Raw genomic sequence first — 19,227 nt, 5'->3', positions numbered from 1 at the left:
TCCATGTCTTGGCTATTGTGAATAGTGCTGCAATGAACATGCAGGTGCATGTGTCTCTTTTAAATAGAGTTTTGTCCGGATAGATGCCCAAGAGTGGGATTGTGGGGTCATATGGAAGTTCTATGGATAGATTTCTAAGGTATCTCCAAACTGTTCTCCATAGTGGCTGTACCAGTTGACATTCCCACCAGCAGTGCAGGAGGGTTCCCTTTTCTCCACAGCCCCTCCAGCACTTGTTATTTGTGGATTTATGAATGATGGCCATTCTGACTGGTGTGAGGTGGTATCTCATAGTAATTTTGATTTGCATTTCTCTAATAATCAGCATTGTTGAGCATTTTTTCGTGTGTTTGCTGGCCATCTGTATATCTTCTTTGGAGAAATGTCTATTCAGGTCTTTTGCCCATTTTTCCATTGGTTGATTGGTTTTTTTGCTGTTGAGTTGTATAAGTTGCTTATGTATTCTAGAGATTAAGCCCTTGTCCGTTGCATCATTTGAAACTATTTTCTCCCATTCTGTAAGTTGTCCTTTTCTTTTTTCTTTTTTCTTTTTTTTTTTTTTTTTTTTTTTGGTTTCCTTTGCTGTGCAAAAGCTTTTCAGTTTGATGAGGTCCCACGGGTTTATTTTTGCTCTCATTTCTATTGCTTTGGGAGACTGACCTGAGAAAATATTCATGAGGTTGATGTCAGAGAGTGTTTTGCCTATGTTTTCTTCTAGGAGTTGGATGGTGTCCTGTCGTATATTTAAGTCTTTCAGCCATTTGGAGTTTATTTTTGTGCATAGTGTGAGGGTGTGTTCTAGTTTCATTGCTTTGCATGCAGCTGTCCAGGTTTCCCAGCAATGCTTGCTGAATAGACTTTCTTTTTCCCATTTGATGTTCTTGCCTCCCTTGTCAAAGATTAATTGACCAGAGGTGTCAGGGTTTATTTCTGGATTCTCTATTCTGTTCCATTGGTCTGTCTGTCTGTTTTGATACCAGTACCACACTGTTTTGATGACTGTGGCTTTGTAGTATTTCTTGAAGTCTGGGAGAGTTATGTCTCCTGCTTGGTTTTTGTTTCTCAGGATTGCTTTGGCATTCTGGGTCTTTTGTGGTTCCATATAAATGTTTGGATTGTTTGTTCTAGTTCTGTGAAAAATGTCATGGGTAATTTGATAGGGATTGCATTGAATCTGTAGATTGCTTTGGGTAGGATGGCCATTTTACAATACTGATTTTTCCAATCCAGGAACATGGAATATCTTTCCATTTCTTTATGTCATCTTTGATTTTTTGATTAAAATTTTATAGTTCTCGGCATATAAGTCCTTTACCTCTTTGGTCAGGTTTATTCCAAGGTATTTGATTTTGTGAGGTGAAATTTTAAAAAGTATTGTATTTTTGTATTCCTTTTCTAATATTTCATTGCTGGTATACAGAAATGCAACTGACTCTGAATGTTAATCTTATATCCTGCTACTTTGCTGAATTTATGAATCAGTTCAAGGAGTTTTGGGGTTGAGTCCTTAGGGTTTTCTAGGTATAGTATCATGTCATCTGCATACAGTGACAGTTTGATTTCTTCTCTTCCTATATGGATGCCATTTATTTCTTTGGTTTGTCTAATTGCTGTGGCTAGGACTTCCAAAACTATGTTGAAGAGCAGTGCTGAGAGTGGGCATCCCTGTCTTGTTCCAGATTTGCATGAGAAGGCTTTCAGTTTTTCTCCATTGAGTATTATATTTGCTGTGAGTTTATCATAAATGGCTTTGATTATGTTCAGGAATGTTCCCTCTATACCCATTTTGGTGAGGGTCTTGATCATGAATGGATGTTGAACTTTGTCAAATGCTTTTTCTGCGTCTCTTGAGATGATCATATGATTTTTGACTTTTCTTTTGTTAATACGGTGTATGGCATTGATTGATTTGCGTATGTTGAACCATCCTTGTGAACCTGGGATGAACCCCACCTGGTCACGGTGTATAATTTTTTTTGATATGTTATTGGATTTGGTTGGTTAAGATTTTGTTGAGAATTTTTCCATCTATATTCATCAACGATATTGGCTGATAGTTTCCTTTTTTGGTGTTATCTTTGTCTGGTTTTGGAGTGAGGGTCATGGTGGCATCATAGAATGTCTTTGCCTTCCTCAAAAAAGAAGAAATATCCCAAATTGACTTTAACCCTCCACCTAAATGAATTAGAAAAAGAAGAACACAAAAGACCTAAAGTCAGCAGAAGGAAGGAAATTCTAAAGATCAAAGAAGAAATCAATAAAATAGAGATTCAAAAAACAATAGAGAAAATTAATAAAAGTACGAGCTGGTTCTTCCAAAAGGTAAAAAAAATTGACAAACCCCTGGCGAGACTCACTAAAAAGAGGAGAGAAAGAACCCAAATAAACAAAATTATAAATGAAAAAGGGGAAATCACAACAGATTCTGCAGAAATACAAAAAACCATAAGAGAATACTATGAACAACTATGTGCCAACAAATTTGACAATCTGTAAGAAATGGACAATTTTCTAGAATCTTACTGCCTGCCAAAACTGAATCAAGGAGAAACAGACCAAGTGGTCACTAGAAATGAAATTGAAGATGTCATAAAATCACTCCCTACAAATTAAAGTCCAGGACCAGATGGGCTTCACAGGCAAATTCTATCAAACATACAAAGAGGATCCGGTACCCATCCTCCTTAAACTTTTTCAAAAGGTTGAAGAAGAAGGAATACTCCCAAAGACAATTTGGCAAATTTAAAATGAAGTTTTCATATTCTAGAAACCAAAGTAATGAGTTTTATTTTTTAATATGAGAAAACTATCAAAACTAATACTTGAATTCAGCCATGTCATAGAATGTGGTTTAAAATACATAAATAAATTGTATTCTTCTATATGAGTATCAAGTAACCATAAAATTAAATTAAGAAGTATATCATTTACTACAGAATCAGTGCCTCCATTAAATATCTACGAACCAGTTTAACAAGTTCAGGGTCTTCATACAGAAAACTACAAAACATCGCTGAGAAAAATTAAAGCAGACCTATATAAAAGATGAGATACTTCATGTCAGTGGATTGGAAGACTCAATATTATTGATTCCAGGTATATCCAGAATTGAATTTATAGATTCAATGCAACTGCAATTATATTCCTAGCAGCATTTTTAGAAGCAGATTTATAAATTGATTCTAAACTTTGTTATCGAAAGGCAAAAGAACTTGAATAGCTAAAGCCATTTGGAAAAGAAGAACAATGTTGAAGAAGCTACTCTACCAGAAATAAATATTTACTATAAAGCTTCAGTAGTGTGGTACTAACATAAAAAACAGACAAAACATAAATGGAATAGAATAGAACATAGATCCAAGAACTGGAAACTCAATTATAGGGACATTTGGTTTTTCAATACCTCTGACAAAACAATCCAATTAATAATGAAGAGTCAAATTAAAAAATGGTTCTAGTAAAACTGCATATCTCTATGGAAACAAATAGATTTCTATTCTTAAATTACACTGTTCCTAAAAATTAATTCAAGAATGACCATAGATCTAAACATAAAGATATAAACCATAAAGCCTTTAGAAGAAAACAAGGAGAATCTTTCTGTGACATGAGGGTAGTGAAAGATTTATTACCAACTCACAGAAAGAATAAGCAAAACATATTTGGAGGAATTTCTTCTCTCTCTCTCTCTTTTTCTTTTTTAGCCTCCCTACAGCATATGGAGTTCCTGGGCCAGAGGTCAGCTCTGAGTGACAGTTGGGACCTAAGCTGCTGCAGCAGCAATGCTGGGTCCTTTTTAACCCAGTGTGTCTACCTGGAGATCAAACCTGCGTCTTGGTGCTCCCAATCTCACTGTGTGGCAGTGGGAACTCCAAAACTCAAAAAGGTATATGCACCGTGTGTTCATACTAGCACTATTCACTATAGCCAGGACTTTAGTCTGCTTTTTCTTAAGATCTTCAGCTGGCTCCATGAGACTCACCCACATTGTGGAGAGTAATGTGTTTTGCCCAAAGTCAATGTTAATTGTGTATGGGGGAAATAATGATAAAAAAAAATTAAAAAAATGTTAATTGCATCTGAAAAATATCTTAACAGCAGCATCCAGACCATTGTTTGACCAGATATCTGGGTCTTGTGACCTAGGCGATTTGACTAGTAGGTTACATTAACCATCAGCTTCCATCAATGAGTGGACATTTTTTTTATAATGAAAGGAGAACTCGTCAAAAACAACAACAAAATAATTTTTATCAAGCTCCTCTCTAATTTAAGTGGGAGGAGAGTTCTTCTGAATCAGCTTCTTAAATCATTTTGACTAGAATTCTGCAGTTTTATTACCCTATACAAACATAAAAATCCTTCATAAATGTAAACTGTTTTTCCTTTACAAATATTTACTATTTACTTTGATTAGCTAAATACAAATTAAAATATATGAACATACTGTAAAAAGGAGGAGATAATTTTATCAAGAGGAACTTTACCGAATAAGAAAATTGAACATAGGTAACTTAGTAGCAAAAGAAAAAGATGATACAGAATGTTTTTACAGTTGACCTTGGCTCACACAGGTAGATTTAAATAAGATATTAAAATATTCTTATGTAAATATTTAAAACATCATTATTATAAACTCTAAAGCTTAAATGTCTTTAAACATATGGCATACATCGAATTTCAAGTTTGTCTAAACTTTGAAGGAATATATTTATTATACTCAGTTTAAAAATAATTTATATGTTAATTTCAAATGACGTGCTGAGTAAAAATAGAATCAATATTTGATAATGCCCATTAAAAGGGAAATGGGAATATTTGTGTAGTAATACTGTTTATTAATTGGGAAAACCACATGGGCCCACCTGTCCAGGAATGATGTTGTGGGCACAGGGTGGTATGAACAGGGTTGGAGAGCCGTAATGATGTGACCCAAATGGACAGTTCAGGGAGGGCATTGTTGAAAGGACGGCTCTATGTGTACACTCCCTGGGGTAATGTTGTCCCTGAGGCCTTCAGGCAAATGCATAATATCTCAGACCCTTGGTTCCCATCGCTCTGAAAGTCCTGTGGTGTGTAGCTCGTGAGAACTCCATATGAAGAAGGTGAGTGAAATTGCATTGCTGTGGGGAGAAATTTCAGGGGAAAACGTGCTCCTGAATAGTTGTTATGAGTCCTAACCTAGGCTGAAAATATTAGGGCCTTTCATTGGTATGAAATAGACCCAGTTGGAGAGAACAGAGCATTATATACATCATAGAAATGGCAAACACTATATATATATAATAGGCCTTTTATATTACTTTACTTCATTTTATTTTATTTATCCTTATTTATTTATTTTTGCCCCACCCAGGGCATATGGAAGTTCCCGTGTGAGGGATCAAATCTGAGCAACAGCTGTGACCAACACCACAGCTACAGCAACACCAGATCCTTAACCCACTGTGCTGGGCTGTGGATCAAACCCTGTGCCTCCACAGTGACCTGAGCTGCTGCAGGCAGATCCTTAACCTGCTGCGCCACAGCAGGAGCTCCAACTTATTTTTTGGATGAGCCAGTTTAGCAGTACACCACTGGGCCTGCGTCACAATTATAGAATGTTCCAGAACAGAAAGTGCTGTAATGGAGGGAGAGTGTGGGAACACTGGGTTTGAGGGACCTGAGTCCATGGATTGGCCCCAGATCCTGATTCCTGTAAACATCCCAGGTATTTATTCAGGGGCTTATTTATGACTTCCTGCCCTGATCTAATCATCCCACCCATGCAACATTTGTTATTTGTTATTGCATTAAATTGCTAGAGGTTTTGAAGTCTTACACTATGCCTCAGCGTGCTAGGTTCTGAAATGCACAAAGGATATCACACAAACCACAGAAAGTTCACCATCTGTTGCCAGATAATCAGATATGCTCCTGTCTATGAGATAGGTACTCTGATACTAGACTCCCTGTGAAAGCAGGAGAAAAACAAACTGAGGGAAAGACGTGTCAGGCAGATGGTGAGAAGCTCCCTGAATAGAGAAAGTTCTCTTAGCAGAACAAAGCGGGATGCTAAAGGCATCTGGATCAAGACTGTGAAAACCTGCGTGAGGCATTGGAGAGGTTTCTCAGAGTGATGCTGGATTAGGCAACCAACTCCTCTAGTACATGGAAGGTTACCTTTGAACCAGACTTTATTTCTTGAGCTCCTTAGCTCTATTCTGTGCCTCTCATAAGAAAAACTCTCTTTGCCATTCTACCTTCCTATTGGAATATTATACTATCTTCAAGAGGTACTTCAGCTATGTACTTCAAAATCTTCACAGATAGAGAAATAATTGCTTCCTCTTTTTTTTTACTATATTAGTTTTATTTTGCACACCTGAGATATTAACTTAATAATTTAGTTTTCTTGGTTACATAAGTATCTATATTGTTTTTGTGATTAAGATCTCATTTCGAGAATAAACTTCTTCATCTTTCTGTATAACATAGCCATGGCATCTTCTGAACTGAATGGGATCAGGAAGGTGCCAAAGTGCTGATGATACCAAAGAAAATCTTCAAATATAATCTGCATTTCCCCCCCTATCTCTGCACATAGACGGTGGAGTCCTAGTGGACATGACTGCCTTTAACCGCACTGGGGTCAGCCACACCGTCTTCTACTTGCTGGGCATCCCCGGCCTTGAGGACCAGCACCTGTGGATTTCCATCCCCTTCTTCATTTCCTACATCATCGCCCTGCTTGGGAACAGCCTGCTCATCTTCCTCATCCTCACGAGGCGCAGCCTGCATGAACCCATGTTCCTGTTCCTGTGCATGCTGGCCGGGGCCGACATCGTGCTGTCCACCTGCACAGTCCCTCAGGCCCTGGCCATCTTCTGGTTCCGTGCTGGGGAGATCTCCCTGGATCGCTGCATCACACAGGTGTTTTTCCTCTCTTCCACCTTCATCTATGAGTCAGGCATCTTGCTGGTAATGGCGTTTGACCGCTACGTTGCCATATGCGACCCTCTGAGATACACCACTGTCCTGACACATGCACTGGTAGGGAAAACTGGAGTGACTGTCTTTCTGAGAAGTTTTGGTACAATATTCCCCATAATATTTCTTCTGAAGAGACTGACCTTCTGCAAAAGTAACATCCTTTCTAACACTGCTTGTAAGCACATTGTCTTGGCTCGTGTTTCCTGTGATGACATACGCGTGAATATCTGGTATGGGTTTTTCGTCCTAATGTCAACTCTGGTTGTAGATGTTGTGCTCATTTTTATTTCTTATGTGCTGATTCTCCGTGCTGTCTTCCACACCCCTTCCCGAGATGCTCGCCACAAAGCTCTCAACACATGTGGCTCCCACGTGTGTGTCATCATTCTCTTCTACGCACCTGGCATCTTCTCAGTCCTCACTCAGCGGTTTGGACGTCACATCTCACCCCACGTTCATGTTCTGCTGGCCAGTGTCTGTATTCTGGCCCCACCTATGCTGAACCCCATCATTTATGGGATCAAGACCAAACAGATCAGGGACCAGGTGGTTCACGTGTTCTTTACAAGGCGGACATGAAGGTGCTGATGGAAATTAACGTTGTGCTTTTCTCAAAAATTCTCCCTGGGCTTGAGGTAAGCTTTAGCATCAGTCTGCTTTTCTTTTCTTGATCACTGATCATAAAGTTTTTCTTCTTTTTACATCAAGCATTTCTTAGTTTTAGACTACTATGCTAATAAAAAATCTATTAGAGGCTACAAATAATATTATCTTCTATCACAAGTGTTTTTCTGTCTTCTGTGGTTCAGATAAGGTGAGCAGCTGATCACTCTACCCCGTGATAAGACCAGGTTTCAGCAGTTTAGTCACATTCTGTCTTTGTCTTTTATGTTCTTATTTCTAGGACTGAACTAACCAGCGATTTAAACTAAGATCCTGGAAGACCTTTTTCTCCTCAATCTTAAAAATAACTGTGGAAGACTCACTTTTTCCTTCTAGAGATCTTTTAACTTAGCTTTTCAGATTTCATGTTTTGTAGCCTCAAAAGCAAAAAATGACAGAAAATGAGAGGTTAGAATACAGTTAGTTACACCCACTCCTGCTGGTAAGGTTTTCTGACTTAGGAATCGTAGGAATGCAACGGATTTCATATGGCCTTTTAGATCTCCTGGTTTAGACACCAGCATTTAGTGCAGCCACAGTATTCAGCATCTGTCCCATAGGAAAAAAGAGCTATGCATTTGAGGTCTCCAGTTTTTAAATTTTTATTGCAGTCCTATGTAGCCTCTAAAAGCTCTGCTGGCTTCACTTTCCTCCAGGAGAAGCCTTCTTCCTGGGCCAAGACTGATCCTTAGCCTACACCCAGAATTAGCAAATAGTTGCTAGGGGAAAGAGTGCTTGGCAATTGACAGTTTGCTTCTGAATGGCTTGCCTGTCTCCTGAAGTTTTATTCGTCTAATCTTTTTTTACTGTTCTAGTTCTCTGATGGCATAATATATAATTTTTGAAATTTATTTGTCTTCTTCTAGTTTCCATGATGGAAACATTATCATGCCATGTCCTACAATGTCACACCCAAAACAAAAATTTCAGCAACTGATTAGTGATCATATTGACAACATAAAAGTAAGAAACTAATAACATTTAGACTAAAGATAATAAATATGTATGCCTTTGGGCTACTAAGATGTATTATTTCTACCATTTTTGTCTGAATACAAAAAGTAGTCACAGATTTTTTTCATCACCCCATTTTGAGATTCATTTAATTTTGGATTTTAAGAATTCTCCAATTTAAATTAGCATATATACATATACATAATACATATGTTACACACACATACACACACAAAATGCAAAATAAGGTACTTTCTTTTGAGTCTTACTGGAATCAAGAATATACACAAAATAAAGGGACTAACTTACCTTAGGGTTTTTAAAGATTATACTTCTGAACCTAATAAATTTTGACTCAGCAACTATTTTTCTCTTGTGATACATTATTTCCATCATACCAACAAGACAGAGCATTAATTAGTGTCTTAATTACCTTGTATAGAATGCTTCTTACAGCTACACGTTCCCCCGAAGCACAAACAATCATAATTTTTAGGAATATCAGGAATTTCCAGACTTTTTTCACTCCACTAATCCTGTCAGGATGAATGTGGTCCTTTCTGCAATATTTGTTAACTACCTACAGTTTCCATCAACGATTTCATTGCTTCTCCTGAAGAGAACATAGTGGCATATTACCCCATAGTTTTTGCTTCTTAGGGCTGCACCTGCAGAATATGGGAGTTCCCAAGCTAGAGATCAAATCAGAGCTGCAGCTGAGGCCCACACCACAGCCACAGCAATGCCAGATCTGAGCTGTGTCTGCAACCTAGACCATGCTCACTGCAGTGCCTGATACCTAACCCACTGAGCAGGGCCAGGGATCAAATCTGCATCCTCATGGATACTAGTCAGGTATATCACCCACAGATCCATGAGGTGAACTCCTACCCTGTACTTTATATCACAGAGCCTTTATGATATGGGCAGTAAATGGTGCAATTTGTGTGTTTGTCAGTGGTCATTTTTCTCACCTTATTTTTTCAACCTGTAAATAGCATTTGGAAATGGCTCAAAGTTCTGTTCTTGAACCCTCTCCTCTGCTTCCATGGCATCGATTTCCTCCTATACCTCCCCAAAGATTTTCCAAGAATCACCCAGAAAGAGAAGCATATAAATCAAATCTTCAAATCTTAAAACTCTGCGTATTTGGACCTACCATATTGGACTCCTATTTATCTCATCTGCTTTATCTCCTGCCTCCCCTTCGCAGCTGCATTGCTACAGCCCTGACTTTCTCTCTTTGAACTCTCCAGTATCATTTTAAGTGTAGGCTCTTTGAACTTTCTTTTTCTAGTGCCTAAAATGCTCTATCTAAAAAATGCCTATTTTTCTATAACTTAGCTATTTATCAGATAAGTATCAGCCAAATGTTCTCATCTTAGTGAAGACTTCATCCAGTTTTAATTACCTATGTCTAAGTAGGAAATTACAGATTTTTCAAATCAAAAGTACCTCCACCAGATGCCAACCAGGACAGCTTAGCCACCCATTCTCAGCTCAGGCAGTTGTGTCTAAAACAAAATTTAAGAACTTCTGTCCATCCCTTTATCGATACTTTGCGGAGTTCCCGTCGTGGTGCAGTGGTAATGAATCCAATTAGGAGCCATGGGGTTGCAGGTTGGATCCTGGCCTCTCTCAGTGGGCTAAGGATCCAGTGTTGCCGTGAGCTGTGGTGTAGGTTGCAGATGCGGCTCAGATATGGCATAGGCTGGTGGCTACAGCTTCATTAGACCCCCTAGCCTGGGAATCTCTATATGCAGCAGGTATGGCCCTAAAAAGACAAAATAAATAAGTTATAGATACCCTTGCTTTACTTGGAGCTCGCCAAAACACTGATTTATTTGTAATTTGCCTAAAACCAATCTGTATCCTAAATCCTGTAATAACTGTATTTTCATTTGTTTAGTGAGATACCCTACTGTTCTTCCAGTCTCCTTCCTTGCAGTGGATCAAAACAAACACACAAACAAAACAAACAAATCCTGAATTAAAAATTTTTATTTTTTTATTAAAGTATATTGATTTACAGTTTTGTGCCAATTTGTGCTCTATACGCAGTCTCTCTCTCTCTCTCACACACATCTACATTCCTTTTCAAACCCTGAATTTTTCGGACAACAGGACAACAGGCTTGTCCCTGAGGGTTATAGACTGGTTGGGCTAGGACACTGTCGTTAACCTCTAACCTCCTGCCTCACTCAGAATTTTATCCTTGAATTTTTTGGACAGTTAAGCATTGCTAAGTGTATTTAGATTGTGTACTTTTCACTGTTGGAAGAAGGTCATTATTTTTGTGGAAATAAAAACTTATATAGAAATTTCTGCTAGATAAAATTTGTTAAACTACAGTTTAGCTCATAATGACATCTTAATTTAAGAAATTTTCATTTAATTATTTTCAGTATAGTTGAAAAACATAAACGACCCTAGTATTTATAAGTATTTTCTTAACATTTTGTACATATTCCACCTGGCCAGAAGCATGTCAGATGTTCATGCACTTTTCAAGAACCTATTCCATATTTAAAAAACCACCTAGAGCCCAGCTAAAGTTTATGCATAATTATATTTATGATGACTTTATTGATACTGGCAATCATTTGAAGATAAGCATTCACCAAGAGTCTACAGGTGAACTAAGATATAGGATTTAAAATATATTGTTGACATGAAAATATATTAGGTAATAAATTAATATACATATTAAGTATATTTTGTGTGACAGGAAATGCTTAGTATGCAACATTAAATAAAATATGACATACAAATCATGACACAATATACTAATGCATAAAAATACAGTTAAATGGCAAAATATTTTCTAAGAGTTAATAGTTATGTTTTATGAATATAATTATTGGTAATTATGTTTATTAGGTTTCACTAAAAAAAGATACTGTTGAAATAATAAATATAAGAACGTAAAGTCTAAAGTAAATTGAATGAAAAAGAAGTAATGGAAATTATCTTAGAATAAGAACAACTTCTTTTTTTCTTTTTCTTTTTCGGCCACACCCATGGCATATGGAATTTCCTGGGCCAGGGATCAAATCCAAGCAGCAGATGCAACCTGCAACACAGCTGTGGCAGGGCTGCATCCTTGACCCATTGTGCCATAGCAGGAACTCCAGAACAACTTTGTGTGGGCTTGTGTGTTTGGTTACATAAAGTTTAGTTCTCCTATGTAACTAAAATTAAAGACAGACGAAATGAGGAACTATTTGCAAAGAATGTTATTTTGAAAACTGAAAACTGTGAAATATACTATATGTTAAATATGAATGATTAGTTACTTTATGAAAAACTAAAATTGTTATAATCTGTAGCTAGTACAAATTAATTAAAATACATTTCAAATATAAGAAAACATTTGTTAAAAATCTCTGTGAAAACAATAGGATATAAGATTTTGCACATCACTTGATTACTTTGAAGTAGGAGAGAAGGTGGAATTATATGATATATATATATATAATATGATAATTCATATCATATATGAATATGATACATATATTATCTGATAATATGTATATATTATAAGATAAGCATAAGTCACAAAAGAAACTTGTTTATGTATTTAACTATTTTCCCAATAGCCTATAATGAGAATTTCATACACTTGCTCTTTTTTTTTTTTTTTTTTTTGGTCTTTTTGCCATTTCTTGGGCCGCTCTCACGGCATATGGAGGTTCCCAGGCTAGGGGTCTAATTGGAGCTGTAGCCCCCGGCCTGCACCAGAGCCACAGCAACGTGGGATCTGAGCCGGGTCTGCAACCTACACCACAGCTCACAGCAACGCCAGATCCTTAACCCACTGAGCAAGGCCAGGGATGGAACCCGCAACCTCGTGGTTCCTTGTTGGATTTGTTAACCACTACACCACGATGGGAACTCCATACACTTGCTCTTTAAAATGAAAAATTATTTTCTAAATTTAGTACTCCCTATGTTAGTAATGTTAGTAGCTATAATAAGTACTGGGGGAATGACATACACACATATTCACACAGACACACATAAAATGTCTTTTGTTCACATGCACACATACAGACACGCCAATGTTCATACACACACACTAATAACATACATTTAAGTGTTTTTAGTAATGATTATCTTTTTTATTGCTCAATGAATTTTATTACATTTATAGTTGTACAACAATCATCACAACCAAATTTTATAGCATTTCCATCCCACACCCCCAATGTAGCCCCCCCAACCTGTCTCATTTGGAAACTGTAAATTTTTCAAAGTCTGTGCGTCAGTATCTATTCTGCAAAGAAGTTCATTGTGTCCTTCTTTTTTCAGATTCCACATGTAAGTGAGAGCATTTGATGGTGGTGTTTCACTATCTGACTGACTTCACTTAGCATGATAATTTATAGGTCCATCCATGTTGCTAAAAATGCCATGATTTCTTTCCTTTTAATGGCTGAGTAATATTCCATTATGTATATTATCACTTCTTCTTTATCCATTCCTCTGTCGATGGACATTTAGGTTGTTTCCATGTCTTTGCTATTGTATATAGTGCTGCAGTGAAGATTGGAGTACATGTGTCTTTTAGAGTTATGGTTTTCTCTGGATAGATAGATGCCCAGGAATAGGAATGCTAGATCAAATGGTAGTTCTGTTTTTAGTTGTCTGAGGAGTATCCAGACTTTTCCACAGTGGTTGCACCAATTTACAATCCAACCAACAGGGTAATAGGGTCACTTTTTCTCCACACCCTCTCCAGCACTTATTGTTTGTAGACTTTTTGATGATGGCCATTCTGACCTGTGTAAGGTGGTCACTCATAGTGGATTTGATTTGCATTTCCCTAATAATTAGTGATGCTGAACATCTTTTCATGTTTTTTTTGGCCATCTGTATGTCTTCTTTGGAGAACTGTCTGTTTAGATCTTCTGCCCATTTTTTGATGGGGCTGTTTTTTGTTTTGTTTGTTTGTTTTTTTGGTATTGAGCTTCAGAAGTTCATAAATAAATTTTGGAGATTAATCCCTTGTCAGTTGATTCATTTGCAAAGATTTTCTCCAATTCTGTGGGTTGCCTTTCATTTTTTTTTTAGGGTTTCCTTTGCTGTGCAGAAACTTTTAAGTTTAATTAGGTCCCATTTGTTTATTTTTGATTTTACTGTCATTACTTAGGATGTGGATTTGAGAAGGTGTTGCTGTCTTTTATGTCACAGAGTGTTTGGCCTGTGTTTTCCTTTAAGAGTTTTATAGTATCTGGTCTTATATCTAGGTCTTTAATCCATTTTGAGTTTATTTTTGTGTATGGTGTTAGGGAGTGTTCTAATTTCATTCTTTTCCATGTGGCTGTGCAGTTTTCCCAGCACCACTTATTGAAGGGGCTGTCTTTTCTCCATTGTATATTTTTGCCTCCTTTGTCATAGATGAGTTGACTGTAGGTATGTGGGTTGAATTGTGGGCTTTCTATCCTGTTCCACTGATCTATATTTCTGTCTTTGTGCCAGTACCACACAGTTTTGATGACTGTATCTTTGTAGTATATATGAAGTCAGGGAGCCTGATTCCTCCAGCTCCATTTTTCTTTTTCAGGATGTCTTTGGATATTCTGGGGGGGCCAGTACCACACAGTTTTGATGACTGTATCTTTGTAGTATATATGAAGTCAGGGAGCCTGATTCCTCCAGCTCCATTTTTCTTTTTCAGGATGTCTTTGGCTATTCTGGGTCTTTTTGCTTCCAAACAAACTTTAAAATATTGTGTTTGGAATTCCCATTGTGGCACAGTGGAAACAAATCCGACTAGGAACCATGAGGTTGTGGGTTTGATCCCAGGCAACACTCAGTGGATTAAGGATCCAGTGTTGTCATGAGCTGTGGTGTATTTTGCAGATGCGGGTTGGATCTGGCATTGCTGTGGCTCTGGCATAGGCTGGTGGCTACAGCTCCGATTCAACCCCTAGCCTGGGAACCTCCATATGCTGCAGGTGCAGCCCTCAAAAGACAAAAGAAAATAAATAAAATAAATAAATAAATGAATAAAATATTTGTTCTAGTCTTGTGAAAAATGTCTTTGTTATTTTGATAGGGATTGCACTGAATCTGTAGATTGCCTTGGGTAGTATGGTCATTTTGATAACATTGACTCTTCCAATCCTAGAGCATGGTATGTCTTTCCATCTATTTGTGTCCTCTTTGATTTCTTTCATCAGAATCTTATAGTTTTCAGAGTACAGGTCTTTTGTCTTTTTAGGTAGATTTATTCCTAAGTATTTTATTCTTTTGGATGCAATGGTAAATGGGATTGCTTTCCTAATTTATCTTTCTGATCTTTTGTTGTTAGTATGTAAATGCAGTTGATTTCTGTGTATTAATTTTGCATCCTGTGACTTTGCCAAATTCATGGATGAGCTCTGACAGTTTTCTGGTACAGTCTTTAGGATTCTCTAGGTATAGTATCATGTCACCAGCAAACACTGATAGTTTTCATCTTCCTTTCCAATCTGGATTCATTTTATTTCTTTTACTTCTCTGATTGCCGTGGCTAGGACTCCCAAAACGATGTTGAATAGTAGTGGCAATAGTAGTAGTCTTGTTCCTGATCTCAGCGGGAATTCTTTCAGCTTTTCACCATTGAAAATGATGTTAGTTGTGGGTTTCTCATATATGGCCTTTATTATGTTGAGGTAGGTTCCCTCCATGCCCACTTTCTGAAGGGTTTTTATCGGAAATGGTGTTGGATTTTGTCAAAGGCTTTTTCTGCATCTGTTGAGAGGATCACATTGTTTTTATTCTTCAGTTTGTTAATGTTGTGCATCACACTGATTGATTTGTGGATATTGAAGAATCCTTGCATCCCTGGGATAAATCCCACTCGATCATGATGTACAGTCCTTTTAAGGCATTCTTGGATTTGGTTTGCTAGTATTTTCTTGAGGATTTTTGCATCTATGTTCATCAGTGAAATTGGCCTGTAGTTTTCTCTTTTTTTGTGTGCTATCTTTGTCTGGTTTTGGTATCAGGGTGATGGTGGCCTCATAGAATGAGTTTGGGAGTGTCCCTTCCTCTGCAATTTTTGGGAAGAGTTTCAGAAGGATAGGTGTTAGCTCTTCTCCAAATGTTTGATAGAATTTGCCTGTGAAGCCATCTGGTCATGGACCTTTGTTGGAAGTTTTAAAATCACAGTTTCAATTTCAGTTCTTGTCATTGGTACATTCATCTTTTCATCTTGGTTTAGTCTTGGAAGATTGCATTTTTCTAAGAATTTGACCATTTCTTCTAGGTTTTCCATTTTATTGACATATAGTTGTATATAGCAGTCTCTTATGATCCTTTGTGTTTCTGTGATGTCCATTGTTGCATCTTCTTTTTCATTTCTAATTTTATTGATTTGAGTCCTCTCTCTTTTTTTCTTGATAAGTCTGGCCAAGGGTTTATCAATTTTGTTGATCTTTTCAAAGAACCAGCTTTTTGTTTCATTGATCTTTTCTATGGTTTTCTTCATTTCTATTTCATTGATTTCTGCTCTGATGTTTATGATTTCTTTCCTTCTACTAACTTTAGGTCTTGTCTGTTCTTCTCTCTCGAGCTGCTTTAGATGTAAAGTTAAGTTGCTTATTTGAACTTTTTCTTGTTTCCCGAGGTAGGGTTATATTGCTATAAACTTCCCTCTTAGACCTGATTTTGCTGCATCCCATAGGTTTTGGAGTGTCGTATCTTTGTTGTCATTTGCTTCTAGGTATTTTTTAATTTCCTCTTGGACTTCTTCAGTGATCCATTGGTTGTTTAGTAGCATGTTGTTGAGTCTCCATGTGTTTGTGTTTTTTGCAGTTTTTTTCTTGTTGTTGATTTCCAGTCATATAGCATTGTGGTTGAAAAGATCCTTGATATGATTTCAATTTTCTTAAAATTACTGAGGTTGGATTTGTAGCCCAGGATGTGATCAATCTTAGAGAATGTTCCATGTGATTGAGAAGAATGTGTATTCTGTTGCATTTGGATGGAATGCCCTATAAGTGTCTATTAAGTCCATCTGGTTTAATGCATCATTCAGGGCCTGTGTTTCCTTATTGACTTTCTGTCTGTATGATCTGTCCATTGCTGTAAGTGGGGTGTTAACGTCCCCCACTATTATTGTGTTACTGTCGATTTCTCCTTTTAAGGTTGTTATCAGTTGCCTTATATATTGTGGTGAACCTATGTTGGGTGCATAGATATTTAAAATTGTTATATCTTCTTCTTGGATTGATCCTTTGATCATTAGGTAGTGACCTTCCTTGTCTCTTAAAATATTCTTCATTTTAAGGTCTGTTTTGTCTGATATGAGTATTGCTACTCCAGCTTTCTTTTGATTTCCGTTTGGTGGAATATTTTTTCCATCCTCTCACTTCCAATTTGTATGTGTCCCTAGAAGTGAAGTGGGTCTCTTGAAGACAGCATAGATATGGGTCTTGTTTTTTGTATCCCTTCATCCAGTCTATGTCTTTTGGTTGGGGCATATAGTCCATTAATATTTAAGGTAATCATTGATATGTATGTTCTTATTGCCATTTATTGACGGTTTTGGATTTGCTTTTGTTGCTTTTTTTTCTTCCCTTCTTCTCTTGTTCTTTCCTCTTGTGATTGATGACTCTCTTTAGTGTTGTATTTGAGTTGATTTTTCTTGTTTGTTTGTGTATCAATTGCAGATTTTTGGTTTGCAGTTGCCCTGAAATTTTGATATAGGAGTCTATATATTTTCCAGATTTTTTAAATTGTTGTCTCTTAATTGCCAGTGTCCTGAATTTGTACTCTCCTCTTCTCACGATTTCTGATTTGGGTTTCATTAATTGTTCATGGATGATTTCATATCTTTACTGTATATATGCTTTTACTGGTGTGCCTTGTCATTTGTGGTATTTTTGTTTCCTATTGATGTCTTTTCTTTTCTGTCTAGGAAGCTCCTTTAGTATTTGTTGTAAAGCTGTTTTAGTGTTGCTGAATTCTCTTAGCTTTTGCTTATCTGTGAAGCTTTTGATTTCTCCTTCAAATCTGAATGAGAGCCTGGCTGGGTACAGTAATATTGATTGGATGTTTTTTCCTTTCATCATGTTAAGTATATTTTGCCACTCCCTTCTGGCCTACAGAGTTTCTGCTGAAAAATCTGCTGATTACTATATTGGGGTTCCCTGTATGTTAATTTGTTTCTTTTCCCTAACTGCTTTCAATATTTTCTCTTTGTCTTGAATTTTGGTCAGTTCGATTAATATGCGCCTTGGGTGTTCCTCCTTGGGTTTATTTTATATGGTACTTGTTGCACTTCTTGGATTTGAGTGAGTGGTCCCTTTCCCATGGTAGGGACGTTTTTGGCTATTATTTCTTGGAATATTTTTTCTGTCCCTTTCTCTCTCTCTTCTCCTTCTGGCACCCTATAATACAGATTTTGGTGCATTTAATGTTGCCCCAGAGTTCTCTGAGACTCTTCATTTGTTTTCAATCTTTTTTCTCTTTTCTCTTCTGCATCAGCAATTTCCACTATTCTGTCTTGCACCTCGCTTATTTGTTCTTATGCCTCCTGTATTCTGCTGTTGGTCTTCTAATGAATTTTTGTTTCAGTTACTGTATTTTCATCTCTGCTTGCTTAAGTATTAAGTCTTGTATTTCTTTGCTCAGTGTTTGCTGTAAATTACCCACCTTTGCCTCCAGTTTATTTCCAATATCTTGCATCATCATCTTCAGCATCATCAATCTAAAGTCTTTTTTTCCTGGAGGCTGATAATCTCCTGATCACTTAGCTGTTTTTCTGTTTTTTTTTTCTTTCTCCCTTTTCTGATTTATAGTTATCTGTCTTTTCATTTTAATAGGTTTTTGGTGTGGTGTCCTTTTTTGCAGTCAGTAGAGTTGTAGCCTCTCTTATTTCTGGTATCTGCCCCCCTTGTGGCTGAAGTTGGTACAGGGGTTTGCTGTAGGCTTCCTGATGGGAGGGACTGGTGCCTGCCCACTGGTAGGTGGGGCTGATCCTTATCTTTCTGGTGGGTGGGGCTTTGTCCCTGGGTGAGATTAGAGGCACCTGTGCACCCGGGTTCTTTAGGCAGTCTGTTTACTGATGGGTGGGTCTGTGGTCCCACCTGGATTATTGTTTGGCCTGGGGCTTCTCAGCACTGATGGTGGGGCCAGATTTTCCAAAATGGCCACCTCCAGAGAAATGTACTCTGATGAATATTCCCGAGAGCTTTGCCTCCAATGTCCTCCCCTGACAATGAGCCACAGTCACCCCCTGTTTCCCAGAAGATCCTCCAACAACTGTAGTCAACCCCAACCCAGATTCCTACGGAGGCTCTGCTTTGCCCTGGGAACCTGTGCACATGAAAGCCTGTGTGCACCTTTTAAGAATGGGGTCTCTGTTTCCCCCAGTCCCATTGAGCTCCTGCATACAAGCCCCACTGGCCTTCAATGCCAGATGTTCCAGGGGCTCTTTCTCCCAGTCCCAGATCCCCAGGCATGGGGATTGATGTGGGGCTCAGAACTCTCACTCCTGTGGGTGAGTCTCTGTGATACAGTTACTTTCCATTCTGTGGGTTCCCACCTAGGAGGTATGGGGCTGCTTATATCATGTAATTGCTCCTCCTACCTCTTGATATGGCCTCCTCTTTGTCTTTTGGAGTAGGATATCTTTTTGAAAGTTTC

At 37.7% G+C, this 19,227-nt stretch overlaps 1 protein-coding gene across 1 annotated transcript; it reads left to right on the top strand.

Annotated features, from left to right (window-relative positions):
- LOC100517357 (olfactory receptor 52B4-like) lies at positions 6,607 to 7,551 on the top strand. The gene has a single exon (XM_003129582.2). The coding sequence runs from the start codon at positions 6,607 to 6,609 to the stop codon at positions 7,549 to 7,551; it is 945 nt and encodes a 314-aa protein (XP_003129630.2).

The sequence above is a fragment of the Sus scrofa genome, chromosome 9, assembly GCF_000003025.6.
Source record: "Sus scrofa isolate TJ Tabasco breed Duroc chromosome 9, Sscrofa11.1, whole genome shotgun sequence".
Taxonomy (NCBI): Eukaryota; Metazoa; Chordata; class Mammalia; order Artiodactyla; family Suidae; genus Sus; species Sus scrofa.
This window is presented reverse-complemented; position numbering and strand designations above follow the sequence as displayed.